At 42.5% G+C, this 23,725-nt stretch overlaps 1 protein-coding gene across 9 annotated transcripts in view; it reads left to right on the forward strand.

The window, feature by feature from the left end:
* SV2B (synaptic vesicle glycoprotein 2B) overlaps positions 1-23,725 on the forward strand; it is a 192,342-nt gene that overhangs the window by 121,694 nt on the left and 46,923 nt on the right. For all 9 annotated transcript variants that reach the window (XM_078326824.1, XM_035303880.3, XM_078326825.1 and 6 more), the window contains one exon: positions 3,238-4,067. In XM_078326824.1, coding sequence (XP_078182950.1) covers positions 3,617-4,067 — 451 coding nt within the window. In that variant the 5' untranslated portion in view covers positions 3,238-3,616. The remainder of the gene's footprint in view (positions 1-3,237; positions 4,068-23,725) is intronic.

A 23,725-nucleotide genomic window follows, 5' to 3' on the forward strand; every position in this document is an offset into this window, starting at 1 on the left:
TCTCTGTGTCCTTTTCTAAAGACCCCAGTCATATTGGATTAGGACCCATCTGAATGATCTCAACCTGATTACCTCTGCAGAGACTCTCTTTCCAAATAAGATCACATTTTGAGGTACCGGCAGTCAGAACTTCAACATACCTTCCCACTATAGGGACACAATTCAGCCAGTACCACTGAAAATCATTAATAGTTGTATTTCTTAAATGAAATAGAAATAAAACAAGTCACTGAGCAGTGATTCCCCTTTATTCTGCTGCACTTGACATTCATAGCAGTTCTTTCAACTGAATCAGGTGAGTGGAGTTAGGTTTGATGAAGATCCTCTTCTTTCTGCAATGCAGCTCCCAGAACCTTTGCCTTCAGTGGTGAGTCCCACAAGTGCTTCTGGAATTCCAAGTCTATCATTTCTGGTTCATGACGTTGTTATAGGGCCCCCAGGATGGAAATAACACACCAGGTCTCAGTCAGTTGGCATTCTCTCTCCGGTTTTTTATAACGCTCTGCAAACTCTCATGCTGTTTACATGTGACTTATATTCCTCCGGTGGTCCCTAAATAGATGTAATAAAAACAGATTTAGAATCTGACGTGGTTCAGGCCAACATGGTCTAATAGAAATTCATTTACTGGAGATGGTGAAAAATCTGAAACAGTAGAATACAAATCGTTTCTTAGTAAACATTTCTTGCCAGCTTCTTTGGCACTGTTTCTCAAAGTGCAGTCCTGGATTCCCTGTGTCGTTTGTGGAAAATGCAGATTGCGAGGCCCTGACTCCACCCTGCAGATTCAGGGTCTTTCAGAGAGAGGTCCTGGCATTGGCATTTCTGTTGAGCTGCCCATGTTATGAGCGGTGCTTCACCCTGCAATGTTTGAGAACCACTGGTTTCTATCCTCTCAGAAGGAAAAGCATTGTGTTGTCTGAGTCAGATGGGTCTCAATGTTAGAGTCTCTCTAGGGCTGAAGATCAGGAGGGCCAGGCAGCAGGTGTGGGGCAGAGGGCCCAGGGATGGGCTGTGGGCAGAGGGAGGAGTCCAGCTGCCATGGTGAGGACTAGTGTGCCCAGTCCTTTGTCAGGCGACATCTGCTGAGCATGCTAGGTCAGTGGATTTTGGGTGTGACAGGGAGGTGTGTAAATGTTGATGGCATCTGTACTGTTGGCAGGTGGTTTCACCTGGTGCATGAGTCTCTGGCAGCCTCGATGCAGAGGGTCCAGCAGCTGGGAGAGTTGGGGTGGGGTGGGGGGCCCTGAGGGGCTATTCTGCAAGGTGGGGCCTCAGAGCCACTTGGAGAGATCTGTGTGCAAATTTGGATTTCTGAGCTTAAACCAGCACTTCTGTATGATGCTCTGGGAATCTGTATTTTTAAAGCTCCCTAGGTGACCTAATGTAACAGTCCCTTGGGATAGAATTTGGGAAGCATGAGGACATTGGAAGAGCTGGCTTTGGGACCAATGAGCTGGTCCTAGTGCTGTGACCTTGATCACATTACTAACCCACTCTGAGACACAGTTTGATTATCTCTCAGATGAAGATACAGATACTTTTTCTTTCTTTTTTTTGCTCTTGTGAGAATTAGGGATAAGAGATGTGATGCACTTAGCACATTTTCTGGCACTTAGCACATTTTCTGGCACAGAGTAGGACACAAGAAATGGTGGCCGCACACCTTGTAAAACCTGAGTTTCTAGGCATAATGACAGTCCACCGGGTAAAGGAGTCGACAGAGGGACTCTGATCAGAATTGGGATAGAGAATGAGACCTTGGCTTTAGACAATATTGCCTCCTACTGTCCAGAATTGGAACTAGGAGGAAAAAAAAGCAACACTCAGGTCAAGGCTTAAATGGTATTAACCTGTGCAGATGAGGCACTATTCTAAGCACTTTATACACAACTGTATGAGTTAAGTACTATAGTTATCCCATTTTGCAGATGAGAAAATTGAGGCTTGGAAAGATGCGTGCATAGTCACAGGACCATTGAGCAGCAGAATTGAATTTCACACCCAGGTCATCTGCTTGTTTCCTCATCCCCCCCGTTCCTGCCTGTTTATGCCTGATATGAGGACAGACTGGCCTTTGAACCACAATGCTGAATCTCATAAGTAAGCTGGGACTCATGAAGAATGTTTCTGGCTATTTTTTTTTTTTTGCCATACATTTCTAGATGTTAAATTGTACAGCTACTTCATGACAAAGTTAGAAAAGCTGGCATTTTCTTTTTATTCTTTTTTTTTTTTTTTTTGATATGGAGTTTCACTCTGTTGCCCAGGCTGGAGTACAGTGACGCAATCTTGGCTCATTGCAACCTCTACCTCCCGGATTCAAGTAGGTCTCCTGCCTAAGCCTCCTGAGTAGCTGGGACTGCTGGCGTGTGCCGCCATGCACAGCTAATTTTTTGTATTTTTAATAGAGATGGGGTTTCATCATGTTAGCCAGGATGGTTTCAATCTCCTAACCTCATGATCTGCCCACCTTGGCCTCCCAAAGTGCTGGGATTACAGGTGTGAGCTACCGCCTTCAGCAAAAGCTGACATTTTCTTTTTTTCTTCTTTTTCTTTTGGAGGTAGAGTCTTGCTCTGTCACCCAGGCTGGAGTGCAGGGGCATGATGTTGGCTAACTGCAACCTCCACCTTCCAGGTTCAAGTGATTATCCTGCCTCAGCCTCCTGAAGAGCTGGGACTACAGGCATGTGCCACCACACCCAGCTAATTTTTTGTGTTTATAGTAGAGATGGAGTTTCACTGTGTTAGCCAGGATGGTCTCGATCTCCTGACCTGGTGATCTGCCTGCCTTGGCCTCCCAAAGTGCTGGGATTACAGGCAAGAGCCACCGTGCCTGGCAAAAGCTGCCATTTTTATAACAGAAACTGAGCTGCAGTAACCTATACTATTGCCAAAGCTTGATAAGTTCTAACAGAAAATCTGTAACACACAATCGTCTTATAGTGAAAATCCCTTGACCACTTTATATTTCATTCTTGCAGAAGATTTGACCCCTTTCATGGGTTAATTAGAGCTTCAAAAGGCCTCTCTGACCACTGTTCCTTCTCCCTTAGCCTCAGTCTCACTGATTGAATCCTCATTCAGTTGATAGACATTTGAGTATCTGATCAAGATTTCCCCACCTTACACATGAGGCATTGGCATTACCAAATATATTGGCTTACTTCTGAGAGTATTTTGTCAGAATTTCAACCTTTTGTAACATTCTTCTCTATCCCTTCTCTCTGCTCTCAGGGCATAACCTTCAGTGGCAGGACAAATCAGGCCAGCACACAGTCTGCCAACTCCTGCTTGCTCCCTGTCAAGAAGAACTTCTGGATCCATTTCTAATTAACACTTCCCAGTACAACACGTCTGAGTCACTGAAGGAGACCAGAGCCTGAAACTTCTCAGACTTCGAGTGCAGAAAGATGTTCAGGTGGTCTTTGCACAAATCCGGTTGATTTGAAAGACAAAGTGGGAGAAAACGAGTGTGACTTTCACCTAATAAGTCACACCACATATTTCACATTTGAACTACATAATGAATGATGGTTATTGAAATAGCCCAAACCTCTACCACAGAGCAAGGGATATAGCTTGAGAGGCAATCAGGCAGTCGCAGAACCAAGGAATGGATGACTACAAGTATCAGGACAACTATGGAGGCTATGCCCCCAGTGATGGCTATTACCGTGGCAATGAGTCCAACCCGGATGAGGATGCACAGAGTGATGTCACTGAAGGCCATGATGAGGATGACGAGATCTATGAGGGCGAGTACCAGGGTATCCCTCACCCAGATGATGTCAAGGCCAAGCAGGCCAAGATGGCGTCCTCCAGAATGGACAGCCTTCGGGGACAAACAGACCTGATAGCTGAGAGGCTGGAAGATGAGGAGCAATTGGCCCACCAATACGAGACCATCATGGATGAGTGTGGCCATGGCCGCTTCCAGTGGATTCTCTTTTTCGTCTTGGGTTTGGCCCTGATGGCCGATGGGGTGGAAGTGTTTGTGGTGAGTTTTGCTCTGCCCAGTGCAGAGAAGGACATGTGTCTGTCCAGTTCCAAGAAAGGAATGCTTGGTAAGTGGAAATTTCCAATGATCATTCTCTTTGAGGTGTTAAAAATATGAAAAGGAAGGAGAAGTAAAATGTATACAGTATCTGCCACTATTAGACACTTTAAGTATATCACAATGTACCCATTTTGCTATTAAGAAATTATTTTCTTGGAGAAATCAATTGATTGGTTTAAGTTTGCACAGCTAAGTGTTGGAGCTTCGATTTCTATTGAGGTGTATGAGCCTCAGTGAGATTTCTATCGATTTATGAGCTCTCAGTTTGCTTTCCAGATCTTGTTACCTCCTTGAGAGTCAGATTTCTCTCTTCTTCGTAGTCAACCTCCTTCCATGTCCAGATGACAAATACATTTTGGGAGTGGCAAATGTGAGAGTGGCAAGTGAAACCTCCTTCCATGTCCTAATGACAAATACATTTGGGAAGAGATCTCTGGCTAGTCTCTACCACTTAGTCCTTCTCTCTGTGTCTTTCCAGAATCTGATGGTGTCTGTTTCTGGTTTCTCATGTACGTAAATGTTAGTAGGCTGAATGCCCACATACCCTAGGGATGAAAATGATGGCTTGCGCACACCAGTGGCGTCCCTGCAGGCTGCTGGCAACCATGCTGTGGAGCGCAGATGGATTCTACATGATAAAGGACTAGCTTTGCAAACCAATTTAGGGATTAGCACCATCAGAACCCAGCATCAGCATCAGGCTGAGGCAGAGAGGATTTGTGAAACTAGAGGATATGCACAAATGGTGTGATGTAGAAAAGCTTCATCATCGCATAGACAAGCATTTGTCTTCAGTCACCACATGTCCTGCAAAATGTATCTACCCTCTAAATTTAGAGTCCATGAAATTAATTGTGCAGCAAATATGCAATTACTGAGAACTTACCATCAGTCAAGTTCTCATTCAAGACCAGGATGTGCTTATGACCCTCAAGAGCTCAAAATCTATCTAGCACTTCAGCTCCTTCATTCAACAAATAGTTTTTGTTTACGTTATGCTAGTCTCTGTGCTCAGAAATAGCTTTTGTCCGTCAATTTGTGTGTAGTTGAAGAAACAGACATTAACAAACACAGAGAATTATTTAGTTACTGTAGGGACAGGCTCTATGAAATACCTGGTGCAAGTCGGGTCCCCAGTACTTGCTATAGAGCAAGAGCTAGCTAACAGTTCTGTGAGGACCCAGATAGTAAATATTGTAGACACCCAGATGGTCTCTGTCACAACCACTCAGCGCTGTGACTATAGCACAATAGCAACTTTGCACAACATGTAAACAAATGGGCGTGACTATGTTCTAATTAGACTTTATTGACAAAAATGGTCCGTGGGTCAGATTTAGCCTGTGGGCTGCATTTAGAGCCACTGTACACTCTAAATCACTTCCAGGATTTAGAGCCACTGTACACAAAATCGAGACATAAAATAGAGAACATCTGCCTAGGGAATTGTCCCTAGGACTTTAAAAAATGTTTTTACACATTTGTGTTTAACTAACGGTCCATTAAAAATGATTAGAGCTGTGTCAGCTGTGACCATTAGGGGACGAAAAGAGGCAGAGTGTATGCAGGCAGAAGAAAGGACTTGAGAAGCAAGGGTATCACCTATAGTTTTCAAACACCAACGGATTTTAGTATAGTTCTCTTTCGTATTAAGAAATTCTGCTACCTGCTTTTAAGTACAAATAGTAAATTTTTTTAAAGGACAAAACCAACAGTTAAACAACAAAACTCCAAAACCCCAATGAAAACCAAACCATCTCCAACTGATGTAAATATTTCCGAGGCATTAATTTGTTTTGCAGTATTCCCAGCTGAAACCTTGGGCCCCTGTTAGTCCAAATTGGCAATGTCGGTAATGATTTCATGCCCTGCTGGTCTCTCTGGCACCGTGGTGCCTGGCAGCCTCATTAACAGAGCTGCAGTATCATTGTGACTCCTGCTGGCTCCCAGGGCAAATGCTGGGAGTTAAGGGAACATGGTCTTAATCCGGGGAGTCCATGATTTTTAATTTTGCTTTTAGTATCTGCCCAGAAGATGCTATGACTCCGCCCAGGAGGAGCAGGCAGACCCTTTGAACAGAGATGGACTTCCTGTGTACTCATGTGACTCTCTTTGTGGTCAAGAAAATGAGTGTCTAAATGGATACAGGGGGCTGGATGATTTGAGGATTTCATGAGGCCAGAATTTCCACACACTGTCACATGTCAGCTTCGGAGTCACCACGGTGGTTAGATGATCTTTGTCTTTCAGTGTAAACATGCAGAAACAGATTCAGAGAGTTTATCTAAGGTCACATAGCTTGTAAGTGTTGAGCAGGGGATTGATCCCAGGTCTAGTTGACTTCAAAGTCTGTACCCATTCTGCCACACCATAAAGCCTGTCTCTCATGCCTGGTTTGTGGGAAAGAGGTTATGCCATGCGCAGGCTGCTCTCTGTGTCATCAAGCACCCTGTTTTGCTTGGAAAACCAGACTGGTCCCAATAGAAACGGAGCATGGTGTGCTGTTAATGATGTGGGCACTGGAGTCTGACCTCTAGAGTTTGGCAACTGGGTATGTCCTTTATCTCATAGATCCACCAGCTACCTTGGGCAAGGTATGACTCCTCTAATTCTCAGTTTTTCCATCTGTAGAATAAGAGCAGTAATACATTGCTGTGAAGACTAAATGAGATAATGCAGGTGTACAGCAGCCAGCCCATGTGCCCCCTCAAAGCTTACTTCTTGTTTGCAGTGAATTATAGCTGCAGTGAGGTGACAAAGCAACATGGCCCTCGAGCCAGTTGCTTGGGTTTGAGCCCTTGCTGTGCCAATTCTTAGTAGGGTGATTTTGGGAAAGTCACAGAGAACCCTGGCTTCTCTGTGCCTTGGTTTCCCTGTTTGCAAAATGGAGATAATAATGGTATCTACTTCATAGGATTTTTTTTTTTAAGGATTAAATGAGGTTAATCCACTTAACGTGGCTAAAACAGTACCTGCACCTAATCAGTGCTCACGATATCTTCGTTATTATTATTGATTGTGGTTGTTATTATTACTAAACTGATTGCTTGATGATGATTCAGGAACAGATTTTCTCGGGTGAGACTGTAAATTTCTTTCACCCAATGTTTTTTATGGTAGACTTCCAAGGTGAAGCTATTCTTCCTCAGCTAGTGAAAAGGCCATTTATGTTTCAGTTCTGCTCACTTAGTTTCTCTCTTATGCCGTCGTCTCTCTATTTTAAAAAGAACCTCTCCAGTTGGGTGTGGGGGCTCCCGCCTGTAATCCCACTGCTTTGGGAGGCTGAGGTGGGAGGATCACTTGAGTCCAGGAATTTGAGACCAGCCTGGGCAACTTGGTAAAAACCATATCCACAAAATACAAAAGAAATTAGCCAGATATGGTGGTGCATGTCTGTAGTTCCAGTTACTTGAGAGGCTGAGGTGGGAGGATTTCTTGGGACCAGGAGGTGGAGGTTGCAGTGAGCTATCATCATGCCACTGTACTCCAGCCTGGGTGACAGAGGGACACCTTGTTTCAGAAAAAAAAAAAAAAAAAAAAAAAAAAAAGACAGAGAAAAAGAAACTCTCTGAAAGTGATGTCTTGATACTTGACGTCTACATGATGGCCCAGGAAAGGAATTCAGTAAGAGAAATCTCCACTCCCAAATTCAAGTGTCAAATCATAGGATGTTTTGTTATTTTCTTCCTGTAAATGAATGAATCAGTTCAGAAAATAAAGAAATGTGCCTTGGCCAGGTGACAAAAATATCTGGGTGCTGCTGTCCTATTTTTCTGAGCTTTTATAAAGATGAAAGTTTCTTTCTCTTGAGCCTTATTTGCTTTTGGATGTTCATCTAGAACTGTCTCACTTGGGGAAGAAAAAGGTCTGTGAGTATGTGGTTAGCATTGAAGGCTCATCCCTGCACAGTGTCCAGCAGTTGGTCTCCTTTAGCCCTCCATGAAGGACAATGCATTCATTTGTTAATTAAAGTCTTCCTCCATTCTTTTAAAAAATGATTGAACATTACCACACGCCTGGTACTCCTCTGGTCTATAGCAATTCAAGGAGTCAAAGTCCTGGAACTCAGTGAGTTTTATTCTAATGGTGGAAATAGAGGTCACACAGAAATGTAAAATACAAGCACCACAATATAATTGTTCAATGCAGCAGTCAGTCTTATCACTTTTATTCAGATAGGAAAAAAACAAAAACAGCGTTAAGGGATAGAGCTTGAGGTTGAGGGGGTTCTAGAGTTAGGTGACTTGTTTTTGCAATTGCTCTATTAATGATTGTGTGACTTTGGACCAATCTGAGGTCTTCTGAGATATCACAATGTTAGGTGGTTGAGGAGTGAATCCACATGTATTTTAGCCTTTCATTGTGATCATTATGTATTTTCTGGGTGTGTGTAAAAAAAAAATCACCCAAAGAAATGACTAAACGTAGGAAGCTCAGGGCTGTGTGGCAGATTGAGCCATTTGGTTCTTATAAATGACATCAGTGGCAACTCAGAGCCTTCTCTCCCTGGAGCTTTTTACTTTTAAATGGCAAAAACCACAATTACTTTTGCACCAACCTATAGGATGACAATATTGGTGACACGTAAGACAAACCAGCCCCATCCTTTTCTGCCTGCATTTGATAAACTGACACCAAGTTTTCATAATTGAAAATAAACACCTTAACCTGGAACTGTGGGGTATTCCCTAACTTCATGCCTATGAAAGTGAGCTTCACTTTCAGGGAAGAGTTCCAGATTTTGCCTGCAGAGTTTTGGTTTCTTGGAAGGACCCAGTGACTTGTTATGTATTTTATTGGCTGTTAGTTTCTTGCCATCTGCAGTGAAAAGACCCTGGGAGTTCTACCTTTCAGAAAGTGATTTAGAACCTAGCAGTTGACCCTTGGGGTGTGGTATCTCTGCCAGCCACATGGAGGACACAGAGCAATGTCAGATGGGACAATTGCATTAGAATAAATTGTGAGTTGAATTTTCATAGCAGCTCAGAGATGGATATATTACTCTGCTGTCATGAAAGGTTATCCTATGATTGTTTTATATGCAAATTCTAGCTGAGCATCAGGGCAGAATATTTGATTTATGATCCGTGTTTTCTGTAAGCCTAAATTCATTGTTAGTTCCTGAAAGGAGGAGCCTCTCTGTGTCTCAGAAGGGAGTGGCATGGATCGGGGGGTCACTTGTCTGGCAAAAAAATGTCCTTAGTAAATACCTACTTACTCATGATGGTGAAATCCACCACTGGGAATGTCCATGATTTCTTTCTGTGTTTGATTTATATCAGCTGTTCTTATTTATATTGTTTAGATCACCTGATTCTTTAGGATAGACTGATAACTTGATGCCCTTGTGAAAAAAATAAAAACAACAAAAGAAATAGAATAGACTTAAAATGAAGGGCTCCCCTAGCAGGCATTCGTAGATTGCCATGTTTTAGGAGTGTGGATTTGATTCCTCTGGCAATAGAGAGCTGTTTAATGGGGAGCTATGAAATATGACTTTGAGGAAGGAGGTGGTAAGATGCGGCCTGTGGTTTTAGGATGATCCCTCTGTCCCACTGATTTTGGTACTGGGAGTGCTTCTAGGGGAGCATAATTTTGAGGATGAGTTTTCTGAACTGGTTCTGCGGTTTTGGGAACTGGCTTCTTAATTCAATTAGATTTAAAGGTACTTTATTTTTTGAGTATGACATATTGTTACAGCAGTAGTTCCCTTTGAATTTAAAATATAATTTCAACTTTTATTTTAGATTCAGTGGATACATGTGCAGGTTTGTTACCTAGATGTGAAGCTGAGGTTTGGGTTACAAATGATGCCATCGCCCAGGTAGTGAGCAAAGTACCTAACAGTTTTTCAGTTCTTTCTCCTCCCTAGTAGTCCCTAATGTCTATTATTCCCATCTTTATGTCCATGAATACCCAATATTTAGCTCCCACTTATAAGTGAGAACATGCAGTATTTGGTTTTCTACTCTTGCATTAATTCACATAGGATTTTGGCCTCCAATTGCATCCATATTGCTGCAAAGAACATGATTTTGTTCTTTTTGATGGCTGTGTAGTATTCCATGGTGTATATGCACCACGTTTTCTTTCTCTAATCTCTGTTGATGGGCACTTATGTTGAGTTCATGTTAAAGACATTTTTGACTCTATTTCTAGGAGTAAAGAGAGTACTGATAGTCCATGATGTGATGTGGCAATGACAATACATAAAATATCACTAGATACACCTAATCAAATACTTATAATAGGCAAGAATCTGGGTGACCAAGTACATGTTACCTTCAAACATTTTTGTCAAACTAATGAGTATAATGACTTTGGCTGATAGCACTAATGTTCCTGGACAATGTGGGGAAAGAAATGAATGAGCCCGAGGATTCAAATTCCCAGCTCAAATGCTGTATAAAGGATTTGAAAGAGATCCTTATCTCCTGAGATGGCTGAAAACTAAACCCAGAATCTCATTCTGTGAACAGCTGAATTACAGTGCAAATTGAATTCCCAGCCTTGCAGGGCATCTTCTGTTAAAGTGAGAACACTGACTGGAAAGGACTGAGATCTTTAAAGTTGGCATGAGGTGGTGTGGGAAGACTTAGAAGCTAACAGTTGACCCCTGGTTGTGGTATCTCTGCCAGCTACATGGAGAACACAGAGCAATGTCAGATAGGACAGCTGCATTAGAATAAATTGTGAGTTGAATTTTCATAGCAGCTGAGATGGATATATTACTTTGCTGTCATGAAAGATTATCCTATTTACCAATTTACTAATTATCAGAATAAAAAATATGCTCTTTATTTATGTTGATTCACCTATATTTATGCTTATATTTGCTCCCACCGTGGAAAACTTACCAAGAATAAAAAGGACTCATAAGCCCCTTGACCCACATGTTGGAAAATATGATCTTCTGGACCACAGAAAGCACAACAGGAATGAATAGGAAGAATTCTTAAGTAAACTGGCATACTCACTGAGGATGGAGGTGGAAGTTGCATAGATGGGTGTGGGCTGAAAGTATATAAATTCATTCCATCTACAAGTATATGTGAGCTTTTGACCTTGGTGGTGCAATGAAGAGGGTTTAGAGACGAATCTTTTATAGAATCATAAGGGACTTGTTCTTGTTACCTTTGATATTGCATATCAAACAAGGAAGCAAACATACACTCCCTGTAGAACCAAAACCTCTACCCCATTTACTTTGCCTATGAATCTGCAGTCTGAGAAGATACCTGGCCCCTGTTCCATTTGACATTGCCTGGGGCAGCTGGAAGGTGGGGGCTAGAATCACTAGAGGGCTCACCCACACAAATATCTGGTACCCAGGGTGGAAGACGCGGATGGCTGGGGCTTCTTTTGAGCATCTCTTTTTATCTCTGTGTGATCTCTCCATGTGATCTTTCCAACATGGCAGCTCCAGGGTAGCTGGATTTTTTTTCCCCCCACTGTTTTGGGGCTTCCCAAGGGGAGATATTGGAAAGAGATCTTGAGAGAGAAAGACAAGCAGAAGGCTTTTGTGACTTTGCCTCAGAAGTCAAGCATGCTATTTCCTTGAATTCTGTTTGTTGAGATAGTAATAAAGACTAGTTCAATTTCAAGAAGAGGAGAAATAGACTCTGTCTCCCGATGGAGGAAATGACAAGGTTCTGGAGAGCATGTGAGACCAGGAGTATTGCTGAGCTATTTTTGTGCAGTATGGTCAGTTACTGACTTTCTTTAGAAAGAGTCCTCTGTGTGGCCCCTCTCCAAGTCATGCACTATTGACATGTTGGGCTGGACAATTCCGTGTTCTGAGGGGCTGTCCTTTGCATTGTAGGATGCTTAGCAGCATGCCTGGCCTCTATCCTTTAGATGCCTGTAGCACGCTGCTCCCAGTTGTGAAAACCAAAAATGTCTAAAGATATAAATGTCCCCTTGGGGGCAAAATCACTTCCAGTTGACAACCACTGCTCTAGATGAATGTCCTTAATCCTGGCTGCACAATAGAATCACCTGGGGAGCTGCTAAAATAAACCACAGGCTTTGCTCTAGAATAATTAAGCCAGAACATCTATGGGTGAGTCATGGGCATATGCATTTTTTAATAGCTCTCTAGTGATGTGATTGTGCAGCCAGAGTAGAGAACCAGGTAGTTTATGCAAAGACTGTGTATGAGGAGCTGCTGAGGTGTCACTGTTTTAGCTTGTTGTGCTATATAAAAAGTAGGAGTGATCCCCACATGGCTTCTTTCTTGGGCTTGCGATGATGTTTGGAATATTTGCACATATCTTGGGTAGCATGAAAAAAATGGAACTGCATTAAAAAATCTTGTACAGTGCTTTATAGATCTTTAGCGGTTTTCCTAATCACTCTTATTTGATCTTCAAATGACTGTGTGTGATGAGCAGGGTGATGGTCTGTATTTTGGCAATGAGGGATGTGTTGCTCAGTGACCTCCAGGGATGAGTGCTGGACTCCAGTTCCTAATGTGACTTTCTGGTTCTGTGTTGCCACTCATTGTCACCTGGGTTTCTTTATACTAATGAAGTTAAAAAGTTTGTTTTCTCCCATACAGACTTATTCATAGAACGCAGAAGAAACTGATGTGAACAAGTCAGTTATTTCCCTCTGACTTGTATAACCTGTTACTTTTTTTCAAATTTAAAAAGCAAATTATAATGATTATATCACTACCACTACTACCAAGAGTTATAATTTGATAAGCTCTTTCTCTGCATCCATTTTGCCCCAGGTATCTTATATTACACCATTTCTAACCTTTATAATGACCTGCGAGGTAAACCTTATTTTCACTGTTTAACAGATGAGGAAACATCGGCTATAAGAGGATAAAGTAACTTGTGAGAACTGGTTGGTGACAGATCTAGGGTTTGAAAAGTCCAGGTGTATCTGACTTGAAAGTCTTTTGCGTCTCCTTTACTTGCTGTCTCATCCTTGGAAGATTTTTCCAGGTGTGCATGACACACATAATCTTAACAACTTTTATGCAAATTGGGTGACCCCAATAAAGTGCAAGTGTGAAGTAGGCATTGGCCTCTATCAACGTACTGGAGTCAGTGCCAGCCATCTCAGTAGGTAAGAGAGGGGTTTTGTTTGTGTTGATTTCATTGGAAGGGCAAACTGCAGGGGTCTGTTGTGATCCCTGAGGCACAGACTGTCAGCCTAGAATAGGCTTCCAGAGATCTGAGTGGTGACATTGCCATCTTCCATATCGGTCCCAAGAGATGATTTGTCACTAAGTATAGAGCAGAGCAACAGAACACAAAGAATTTCCCGCATCCCTTCCACCAGCAGCCCCATCAGACAGGGAACACTCAGGTCCTTGGTGGAGCTCATGACTGCCAGCTAAAAGGACTCTTTGTAGGCCAGTGGGTATAAAATCCCTCTTTATTTTACAAACCTTAACCAGCACAAGCTCAGATGAACTGAGTGTCACTTTGCAAAGGATTGATTTTAGTTTCAGAGAAGAAAGCTGGAAAAGCACAAATATTAGCAGGGATGGAAGAAAGGAGGTATGATAGAAAGTCCCCAAAATGTACTAGCCTTTGACATGCCCCATGGGGTCCACTGAACAGACTGGGTGTGAACATCCTCTTCTCGGTGTGGGCTGGCCTGGGCTGCTTGAATGTAAGGAATGTACACTTTCTGCTTCGTCACTGGAGATTTTGCTGACTCAGTGGCATACATCGGTCTCTGCTGGGATGTGTGGAAAATAGTCCAAAGAAGTTTTGTCCTTGCCTTGGCCTCTCTTGTTCACCACTTTTGGGTCCTAGAAAGGGAAGTTTTATCCTTGAAAGGAGACATGATAACAGATTATAAGGCATAAGGCATGAATTACAAAATTATAGTGCCATCTAATATTAGAAGTGAAAGAGAGAAAGGAGAACTTCCAGCATGCCCTTTGATTCTGACTTGAAAAAACTGAGCCCAAAGAAGAAAGTGATTTGGTCAGAGTCATGTACTCTCAGACCAGAACCTGGGACTCCTGACTGTTGGCACAGAATTCTTTCCTCTGTGTCAAGTTGTCTTGCCGTGTATTCATAGGGATGCTTATTTAAGCCAATCATATAATCTTTCATTAGTGTGATTTCTTTTTTAGATGGCAGCATGTGTATAGGATGCATGTGGCTTCTGGTAACCATGGCTTTCAATCATAAAGATACTCATTATTTATTGATAAAGAATTTTAAAAGTAGGTGGTACCAGAGTTGGTTCAATGATTCACTGATGTCAGGTCGTGAGGTTGGCATGTCTGCGATTCTCCTTTTTTTTTTTTTTTTTGAGACGAAGTCTTGCTTTGTCGCTAGGCTGGAGTGTGGTGGTGCAATCTTGGCTTACTGCAGTCTCCGCCTCCTGGGTTCCAGCCATTCCCCTGCCTTAGTTCCAAGTAGCTGAGACTACAGGTGCACACACCACCCCTGGCTAATTTTAATTTTTTTTTTTTTTTTGTATTTTAGTAGAGACGGGGTTTCACCATGTTGGCCAGGATGGTCTTGATCTCTGACCTCATGATCCCCCCCCACCTCAGCCTCCCAAAGTGCTGGGATTACAGGTGTGTGCCACTGTCTGGCCAGCATGCCTGTGATTCTCTTTACTTTGCCTGACGGTCACAAGGTGGCCACCATAGCTGTAAGCTCTACGCCCTCCCACATGGCTTTCCCATTATCATCTGGCAGGTGTCCACCATGTCTTATTGCTTACTGGCAAGAAGAACTGGATGAAGATGACCATCTTAAATTAACTATGATTGATTCCCTAGGGTTGAGTGTGTTTGGGGAGGCCATCTCTCTGAACACAGTACCTGAGCAAAAGCCAGAATTCCCTTACCAAGGAAGCAAAGGGAAAAAGGCTGTTGGGAATGTGACCGACAGAGTCTGTCACAGGCATAAGGGTTTTAAAAGTAGACTGACTTCATATCTTGGATATATCACCAACACTATCACCTTACACAAGTCACTTAACCTCCCTAACCTTGGTTTCTTAATCTGTGAGATTAGAATATTATTAGTACCTGCTTACAGAACCATTGCGAGGATTAAAGAAGATAAAGCACATACAGGGCTCATCACAGTCTCTGGCACACAGTAAGGATCCAGTAAATGTGAGCTTCTATTTGTATATTTTTAATTTTTCACTTTACTCAATAACTCTTTAAGGAGTCAGCTTACTCACTGGCTTGTTTACGGATGAACAAGAGGTGTAAGTCCCTCCTCTCATGGAGCCAACATTTTAATAAAAAGACTAAACAACAAAACAAAACAAAGCCAAGATGATTCCCTCTGACCTCCATTTTTCCACTGGCAGGAGTAAAGAAGATTCTAGAATTCAATGTACTCTTGGTAGACTTCCCAGGATTTTTTCTCCTCAACACTTGCCACCAAGATCAGGACAAATTTCACTGTGCTCTTTATCCCTGTATGTCAATCACCAATGGAAGTCCCACGTCTCCCAGGACACCCCTTAACACCCACACTTGCATTCCCGTATGCTTCCTCCTTCTTCTCTGAGGATGTTACCTTCTCCTCTGAGGATGCTACCTGCCCTGTCAGCCTCCACTCTTACACCATTGCTCTTTCTTCCTCCCCTGGACACTTTCAGGCCACTCTCCTTCTCTCCTCACTAAAAGATCTCATATTCAAATTTCTTGTCATCCAAGAGTATCACTTACTACACATTCTTCCACTGACCCCTGGGCCATGTGCTCTCATTCCTGGAGAATTGTAGTTCCAGGTTCCTCACTGTCACATTCCAAGCATATTTCTGTTATTGTCCTTGGAGATTTTAATAAGTGATTTCCTCAGTCCTGGTCTCTCATTTCCTTAAGGTCCTCTCCAATCTTCAGCTTTTTAATCTAACTGTCTCTTATTGCTCCCTCTTTCTCACTGCATTCCTCACTGAACATAATGTCATGTCCATCATCACAGTCACCTCCTGAGCACATCACCTTGCACCTCTCTTTTTTGGCCGTGTTCCCCACACCTGGTTGCATCTGACTTTTCCTCAGTCTGTCCCTATACCTCATTGCTGTACGTGGCTGGTCAGGAATGCAGAACACAAATGGTTGCCCACTGGCCTCACTGAATTTATGATCCGGAGCCTCCAGGGGACCCTCTGTGCTGCTAGCCATCATCCTTCATTTCCCTCATCCCTTCACGCTCTCCTCCATGGTGATTTTGTGTCTTACCCACTGTTTTCCAATTTCCAGCATCTCTTCCTCATCTTCTCTCTCAGACTCACAAACTCAGTTCCTCCTGAACTGAGAAAAACAGAAGCAACCAGAGAAGAACGTCCACAGTCCCCACTGCCACACCTACCTTCCTCTGTGCTGACCAGGGTGGGGCTCACCGGGCCACCCGTATCCCATCCCCTCTCATCTTCCAGAACATCACTTTTGTAAACATTTTCCTCATCATTTTGTAACTCCTCTTCATCAATATTTATCTCTCTATGGAATCATTCCCACTGGCACACCACACGGTTCTTTTTCCCACACGTCTTTTCTGTTCCCTTCCCAGTAAAATTCACTGAATCCAGTTCCTCACTTCCCCTTCTCACTTGAACCCACTTTCAGTCGGATGAATGAGTGAGGACGTTGCATCTTTACACGGGAGTTAATCCTCACCTCTTCAGAAACCTGTTCTTGTCTAGATCACGCCTGGCCTCCACCTGCTCAGTTCAGCAGTCAGCTCTCATCCTCAGCTTCTTCACCTATTCACAGCTACTGTAACTGCTGGTCACTCTCTCCCCCTTGATGCACTTTCTTTGTTGGATGTCTAAGCTACCTCTGTCTCCTTGTTTTCCAGCTGCCCACTGGCTGCTCCTTCTTGTACTCCATCGCTGGTCTCTCTTCCTCTTCCTGGCCTTTAAATGTTGGAATGTTTCAGGGCTTAGTCCTTGAATCTCTTCTGTATTGTCACTGACTTCTTTGGGGATCATGTTCATTGCTTGCTTTCGTTACCACCCTTCCTCTGGAGGCAACGTTTAAAATGCACCCAGAATCCAGCCACTTCTTACCACTCCACCTGCCAATCTGGTCCAAGGCATTAGCATCATTCACTTGAAATACTTGTGATGACCTTCGAACTGGTCTGTACGATTCCACCTGTGGGAGGGAGAGCCTGTTGTAGATGGATGGTCTGGGAATGCCTCTTTGAGATTTGGCCTGAAATATGAGGAGCTATCTATGCAAAGACCTGAACAAAGAAGATTCTAGGAAGAGGAAAGAGCGGTGTGCAGACTCTGAGGTGGGAGAGAGCCTAGGACTTCAGTATCCAGGGGTTGCTCAATGCTTGATAAAAGAGTGAATAGCAGATTAAGAGTAACTGTCATAGGATTTAGAGATTTGACCCATGAGGTACCTATTATTTTTAAAAACTGTAAATCCTCACTTTCTAAACATACTGTTAAAGCCTGCACAAATCTCTTTCATGCAGGGTTCTCAAACAGTAGATGAAACTACTGTTTGGTGAGTAGTGCTTTAAAACTGAGATTTTATTTAGCAGTCTAGATTTCTGGTTCTTTTTGAAACAGTAGGAATAGGGGCTATCTTCTGTAATGCAGCAGTTGGCTGGAGTTAGGTGCTGGCTGTTCCCTTTAGATGAGCATGTGTTCCTCTGTCCCCACACTCCCTGTTAGGGATGCCTGGAAGTATTACCCATTTGTATAACCTGCCTGGCCCCTGTTGGCATCTGCTTTTGCAACACTGAGATCAGGAAATGCAACGATGTCATTAGTTTGGCTTTGAAAGGGCTCTACTGCACATGTTCACAGAAGGTTTTTAGATCGGGGCAGAGGGCACCATGGAGCGAGAGAGATTGTAGGCAAGGAGTGTAGGGAAGCCACAGGGATCCAAGAGACCTCGAGGCACAACTTTCTGTGTGCTTCTCATTCACACATGGGCCACCAAGGTCTGTGCAAGAAATCTTCACTTCACAAGAGCTCAAAGCGGAAGTGCCCAGAGGGGTTTTCATGATCAAGCTGGGTTGACAAACCAGTTATGCCATTGAAAACCATCAGTCAACACAGTGGCCCTCAGGGTGGCCAGAGGAGTTCAGACTTTAAATAGCACATCACAAATTCTTCTGCTCTTATCTGGCCCAAGATCCAGAGCCAGATATCCAAGTGTCCCTAGAGATAAATATAGATGGCTTCCAGTCCTGAAGTAACTCGTCTCTACTGTAACACGGGAGATGATGACCTTCAAAGTCAAGGCAGCCTTCCTGTTCAGAGTCATCTTACCAAAAGGCATCTGAGTTCTGGAAGAACTGATGTTGACACAGTTCATGAGTTTGACTTCTGTCAATAACCCATCTTGATACCTTCTAGTCTCTTGGTGTGAATTTCAGCCCTGCCCACCCCCTTCACCACCACCTCCCACTCCCCAGCTATCAGCTTATTCCAAGGCAGCCAAGCTTTGCTCCCTCCCTCTTCCCCATTACCAGCTCACCAGAGTTCTTGCTGTGTTCATTCTGTAGCCCCTGCCCTATTTCCCATAGCCACCCTCGTTTTCCCCTCTTTATTTCTGCTAGAGTGTGACATTTTGAAAGCAGAGGATGGGACTTACTTATTCTTTTGCTCCTGTCCCAGACTCTTGCTGGCGTAGAGAATGCAGTTTGGCAATTTCAATATCACGACTGATTCCTTCTCTGGCTCTTTGATCATCTCTTTTCATCTCAGCTTCAGCTCAGCCCTACTCCACAACTAGCCCTCTTATGAGACCCCTGGACTATTCCTGTATCCCATCAGACACAGTATTCCATCCTCTATAAATGACCACAACTTGGTCTTAAGTGAAATGGGAGAGGCTTCACTGAGCCACACTGGGTTATGGTCATGTCTGAGATGAGGTGTCATACCTCCACTGGCCCAGGTGGCCCCTTCTCTCGTGTGTCTCACCTGGAGTCATTCTGGATAGTAGGTACCAAAAGGGAAGCTGCTTTTCTGAGACATCTCTAGTGTGGTAGTTTGTGAACAAGGCAATTGCAGGGTTCTTGCAGTATCCTCAGGGAATCTTTCTTAATGCTTCTTCTTTTTGGCCTGAGAGAAGATTAAGGAAAGTGACAGATACTCCTTTGCCCCAAGGCTAGGGTGAGCCCCCATTGGAAACCTTGCTGGTGTCTTAAATCCTTTAAGCTGTTTCCGCTCTAGCGGTGGACATGTCTCTACTCACCAAAGACAAAGCCAGGAACCTGAGCTTGGAGTCTCCTCATTGCTCACTACTTGGCCCAGAAAGTGGTCCCATGGTTTAGAGCTTGGTTATCCAACTCCTGGGATGATAAAATCTCTCGGCTGCCAGGCAAAGCCTTTAGTTTCCCCTATACATGGTTGGAGAGAGAAACCCTTCCTGACTGAAGGCCCTGTCCTTACACAATGTTGCTGAAGTGCGGGGCTTCTGTGTCTCAGACTTTTCGATCTGCCCGTAGATCCTGACCTCTGGGCCTACTGGACACATTCAGAACCTAGGGCCTCCAGGAGGAATGGTTCTTCTCTTCTGCAATGCTGTGGCTTGCTGACGGGCCAGGGCGATCGAGAATGTTGCATCGTCAGGCAGAGTGACAAATGCCTCACCCCAACCCTGCTGTCCTTGAATAGCACTGGTGTATCTTTTCTCACAGGCTATTTCATAATCTGGGGCATTGGTGACTCATTGAACTATAATACTAGGTTCTTTCATCAGATTTTGGGAAAGTTTACTTAAATTTTAATAATTGTGGTTAGAGAGGAAATCTCCTAACCTCATGTTCCTCATCTGTTAAATGAAGCCATTAATACTTCCCTCACAAGGTTGGAATGACTAATCAAAATTATTACACATGTGACCTATCATAGTATCTTGCACATGGCAGGAGATCAACAAACACTAATTCTTTTGTCCCTTCATTTCTCCTCTACACATTTGTATCCAAATCTCTTATGTGAGATTTAGGGAATAGTTCTAACTACCAAGAGAATGGAAAAGTTAACCCACTTCTGAAGACTTATTCACTTGAGTTTACTGGATCCATAATAGATGAGAAAAGTCTAACATGGTGATTCTAGATCGGTTTCCATTAGACAACTTGTTAAAGCCAAATCTTTTTAACCCCAAAGAAAGTGTTTACTCTTCCAGAAGTTTCCAAGCATCAGATGCCACATAAACAAAGCGCCTGGCTGACTTACCCAACACTTCTTGTTTCATAGGGTATGCAGATGGATACCCTGATGTTCCTCCATTATTTAATCCCAGAGTGAGGGTTCTTTGTGGGATTCCCACATATGTTAAACATTTATCACATTTACCACTTTGAGGGACTGTGAACCCCATACCCTAGTCCAAGAGAATATTACCCTTTGAGGGGGTGTATTTGGTTGAGTAATAAATCAATGAAATGGAAATGACAGGAATTATTTTTTAGAAATGTTATTATAGATGGAATGGAGATGGTTTAGTTGGAAGATGATGATTTTTATTCCTGCAAAGCATATGCATACAGTCAAATAAATATTTGAGTCACTGCAGGAAAAAGAAGCTCATAATCCTCCCAGGATAATTAATGCATTTAATTTCTATGTATTCAATAAAAAAAAGGGTTAGAACTGGCTTCTTTGTCTTTGGTTAATTGCTAAATAAAGAAGCTCACCCACACAGGACCTCTTCTTTTATGTCACCATGGTAAGCCAGTGTGGTCTGATGGCACATCTTATCCTGTTGCCTCTGGTGTAGAGAGGAAATATTCTGTCTTTGTGAAAAGCATCTCTAAAGCTGGTGAGAGGTTTCTGATACCTGCCAGCTCCCTGGAAGGACATTTGGCAGGTGTAGAGAGGAAATATTCTGTCTTTGTGAAAAGAATCTCTAAAGCTGGTGAGAGGTTTCTGACACCTGCCAGCTCCCTGGAAGGACATTTGGCCATTGGGTCCCAAGAGCCACAGTTGTTGATCTCCTTTGACTTCATGATTCGATTTCTTAGAATCTATTCTGAGCAAATAACTAGAAGCATCAGCAAAGACATATACGCAAAATGTTCTTTGCTGAGTTGTTTATTATTTATTTATTTTTTGAGACGGAGTTTCGCTGTTGTTACCCAGACTGGAGTGCAATGGCACAATCTCGGCTCACCGCAACCTCCTCCTTCTGGGTTCAAGCAATTCTCTTGCCTCAGCCTCCTGAGTAGCTGGGACTACAGGCGTGCACCACCATGCCCAGCTAATTTTTGTATTTTTAGTAGAGACGGGGTTTCACCTTGTTGACCAGGATGGTCTTGATCTCTTGACCTAGTGATCCACCTGCCTCAGCCTCCCAAGGGGCTGGGATTATAGGCGTGAGCCACTGCGCCCGGCTGCTGAGTTGTTTATTAAGTGAAAAGCTAGACTATGAAGCTTTTGATACAGAAAGGTTTCTATCATGTAAATACAGTATGTGGTTACACATGTACATATACAAATACAAAAATAAAGCCTGCTAACAGCTGTCTCTGAGTGGTATGATGAATAGATTTTTGTTTTACCTTTTGTACATTTTGAGGGGTATTTTTTTCAGATTTTTCTATAGTGAATAGGAATTACTTTTAGATTGTTTTACTTATTGAACAAATGTTAATGGAGTACCTATTACACGTACATCTCTGTGCCAGAGACACAGTGTCGAACTCTACTCAAGCAAAACCAACATGGTCCCTTCCTCCAGGAGTTTACGGTCACAGGAGTTTGGCAAATATCAAATAAATAAATATATAATATCAAACAGAGGCATGAGATATGAAGGGAAAGCAATGGTACACTGCCAAAAGTCTATCAGATGGCTGAAATTTGGAACAGGAGCCAACAAACTGTGGCCCACAAGCCTGTGACCTAATTTTTAAAGGGTTGTAAACTTAGGAATAATAATAATATGATGTGACAGACACCATAGAAGATAGCAAAGTACATTTTACAAGTAAAATATCTATGCTGTGTCCCTTTATAGAAAAAGTTGGTTGAGCCTTAGTTTGGAACATCAGGGGTGCCTTTCTAAGGAAATGACATTTAATGTGGGAACTAAAGAAATATGAGTTAGCAAAAAAAAAAACAAACAAAATTCCCCTCTTCAAAGTCTTGTTAGAGGAAACTTCAAAAATATTGTTCAGAAAAAGCTTTTTATTAGAACCTGGCTCCTTCTCCAGGTAAGGCGAGAGGGAGGTATGTTTAAAGGGCATACTACTAAAAAGAAGTTTTCTCTGCTATTCTCTATCCTCTTTCCTCAGATTCCTTTAGTATATGATTGGCTTGTTTTTAAAATGTCACCATCTTATTTTTATTTTTCTAATCCCATGGCTTTCCAAGGTCCCAGACAATTTTCAGCTACACTGCTAATAACATCAATAGCAGTTTTTATTATTGTGCATTTACTTTTGTGCCAGGCATTTTGCCAGATATTTTAAATCCACTCACCTATACAATCCTAACAATTCTGCAAAGATAAGCACTGTTGTCTGAATTTTACAAAGAAGTAATAATGGTCAGAGAGGCTGAATGCGCTGCCCACAGTCATGCCGTGGTAATCGTGGAGCCAGGATCATGGCCTAGATGTCTCAGTCTCAGAATTGGGCTCTTGCTTGCATGATGCCTGTCACTGCAGGCTCCTCCCTCTTCCAAGTGGGAGGGGGGTATTATATTTCCTTTGTTGTGTTACCACCAATTAAAAGTCTCTTCCACTTCCTCACATCCCTCCTCCTTTCAGCCTCCTTCTCCTCCCCCTCTACTCTGCAAGTACCAATCATGGTTTTCAATATCCTCAAAAATCTCAGTATATTAAAGGGTCAAAATGACTCTAATATGCCACTGAGCTTGTTGAGTGAAATTGAGGATGATTATTTCTAGTTTTCTAACTACTTCCTTATCTGCTTTACACTAAAGACATTTTTGATAACTCCACTGAATTCTAATTTTCCAAATGTATTTTTAAAATTTCTTTTGCTAAAGACAGATTTTAAATGAGTCTAATAGCATAGCTGTTCCAGAGAAGTTGTTAATTTTATATTTTCCTTCCCTGATGATAGGCTCATTTTTCCTCTGTTCTTCCTTTTTCTAGACTTCTAAGACAGAATTTGAGAAACTCTTTTTATTTTCTCCGGTACCTCCATAGTCTTGCACAGTGGGGTTTAGTAGTGAAAGCACCAGGAATTGCTGAGGGAATCTGACCAATGTTTATCTATAAAGAGCAGCACAGTGGAATAGTTGAAGCACCAAGTTGGTTTTTTGAAAAGATAAAACTGACAAACTTTTAGCTAGACTCAGGAAAAAAGAAAATTAGAAATGAAAGAGAAGATATCACAACTGATACCACAGAAATATGAATGATCACAAGAATTATGAAAAATTACACTCAACCAGTTGTGTAATCTATAAGAAATGCATAGATTTCTAGAAACATACAATCGACCAAGACTCAGTTATGAAGAAATAGAAAATCTTAACAAACCAATAATGACCAAAGAGATTGCATTAGTAACAAAAATCTCTCAACAAAGAAAAGCCTAGGACCTGCTGGCTTCATTGCTGAATTCTACCAAACATTTAAAGAATAATTAATGCCCATCTTTCTCAAACTCTTCCAGAAAATTGAAGGAAAAGGTATATTTACAAACTCATTTTACAGGTCCAGCATTACCCTGGTACCAAAGCCAGAGAAGAACACCACAAGAA

This window comes from Callithrix jacchus, chromosome 6, assembly GCF_049354715.1.
Source record: "Callithrix jacchus isolate 240 chromosome 6, calJac240_pri, whole genome shotgun sequence".
NCBI lineage: Eukaryota > Metazoa > Chordata > Mammalia > Primates > Cebidae > Callithrix > Callithrix jacchus.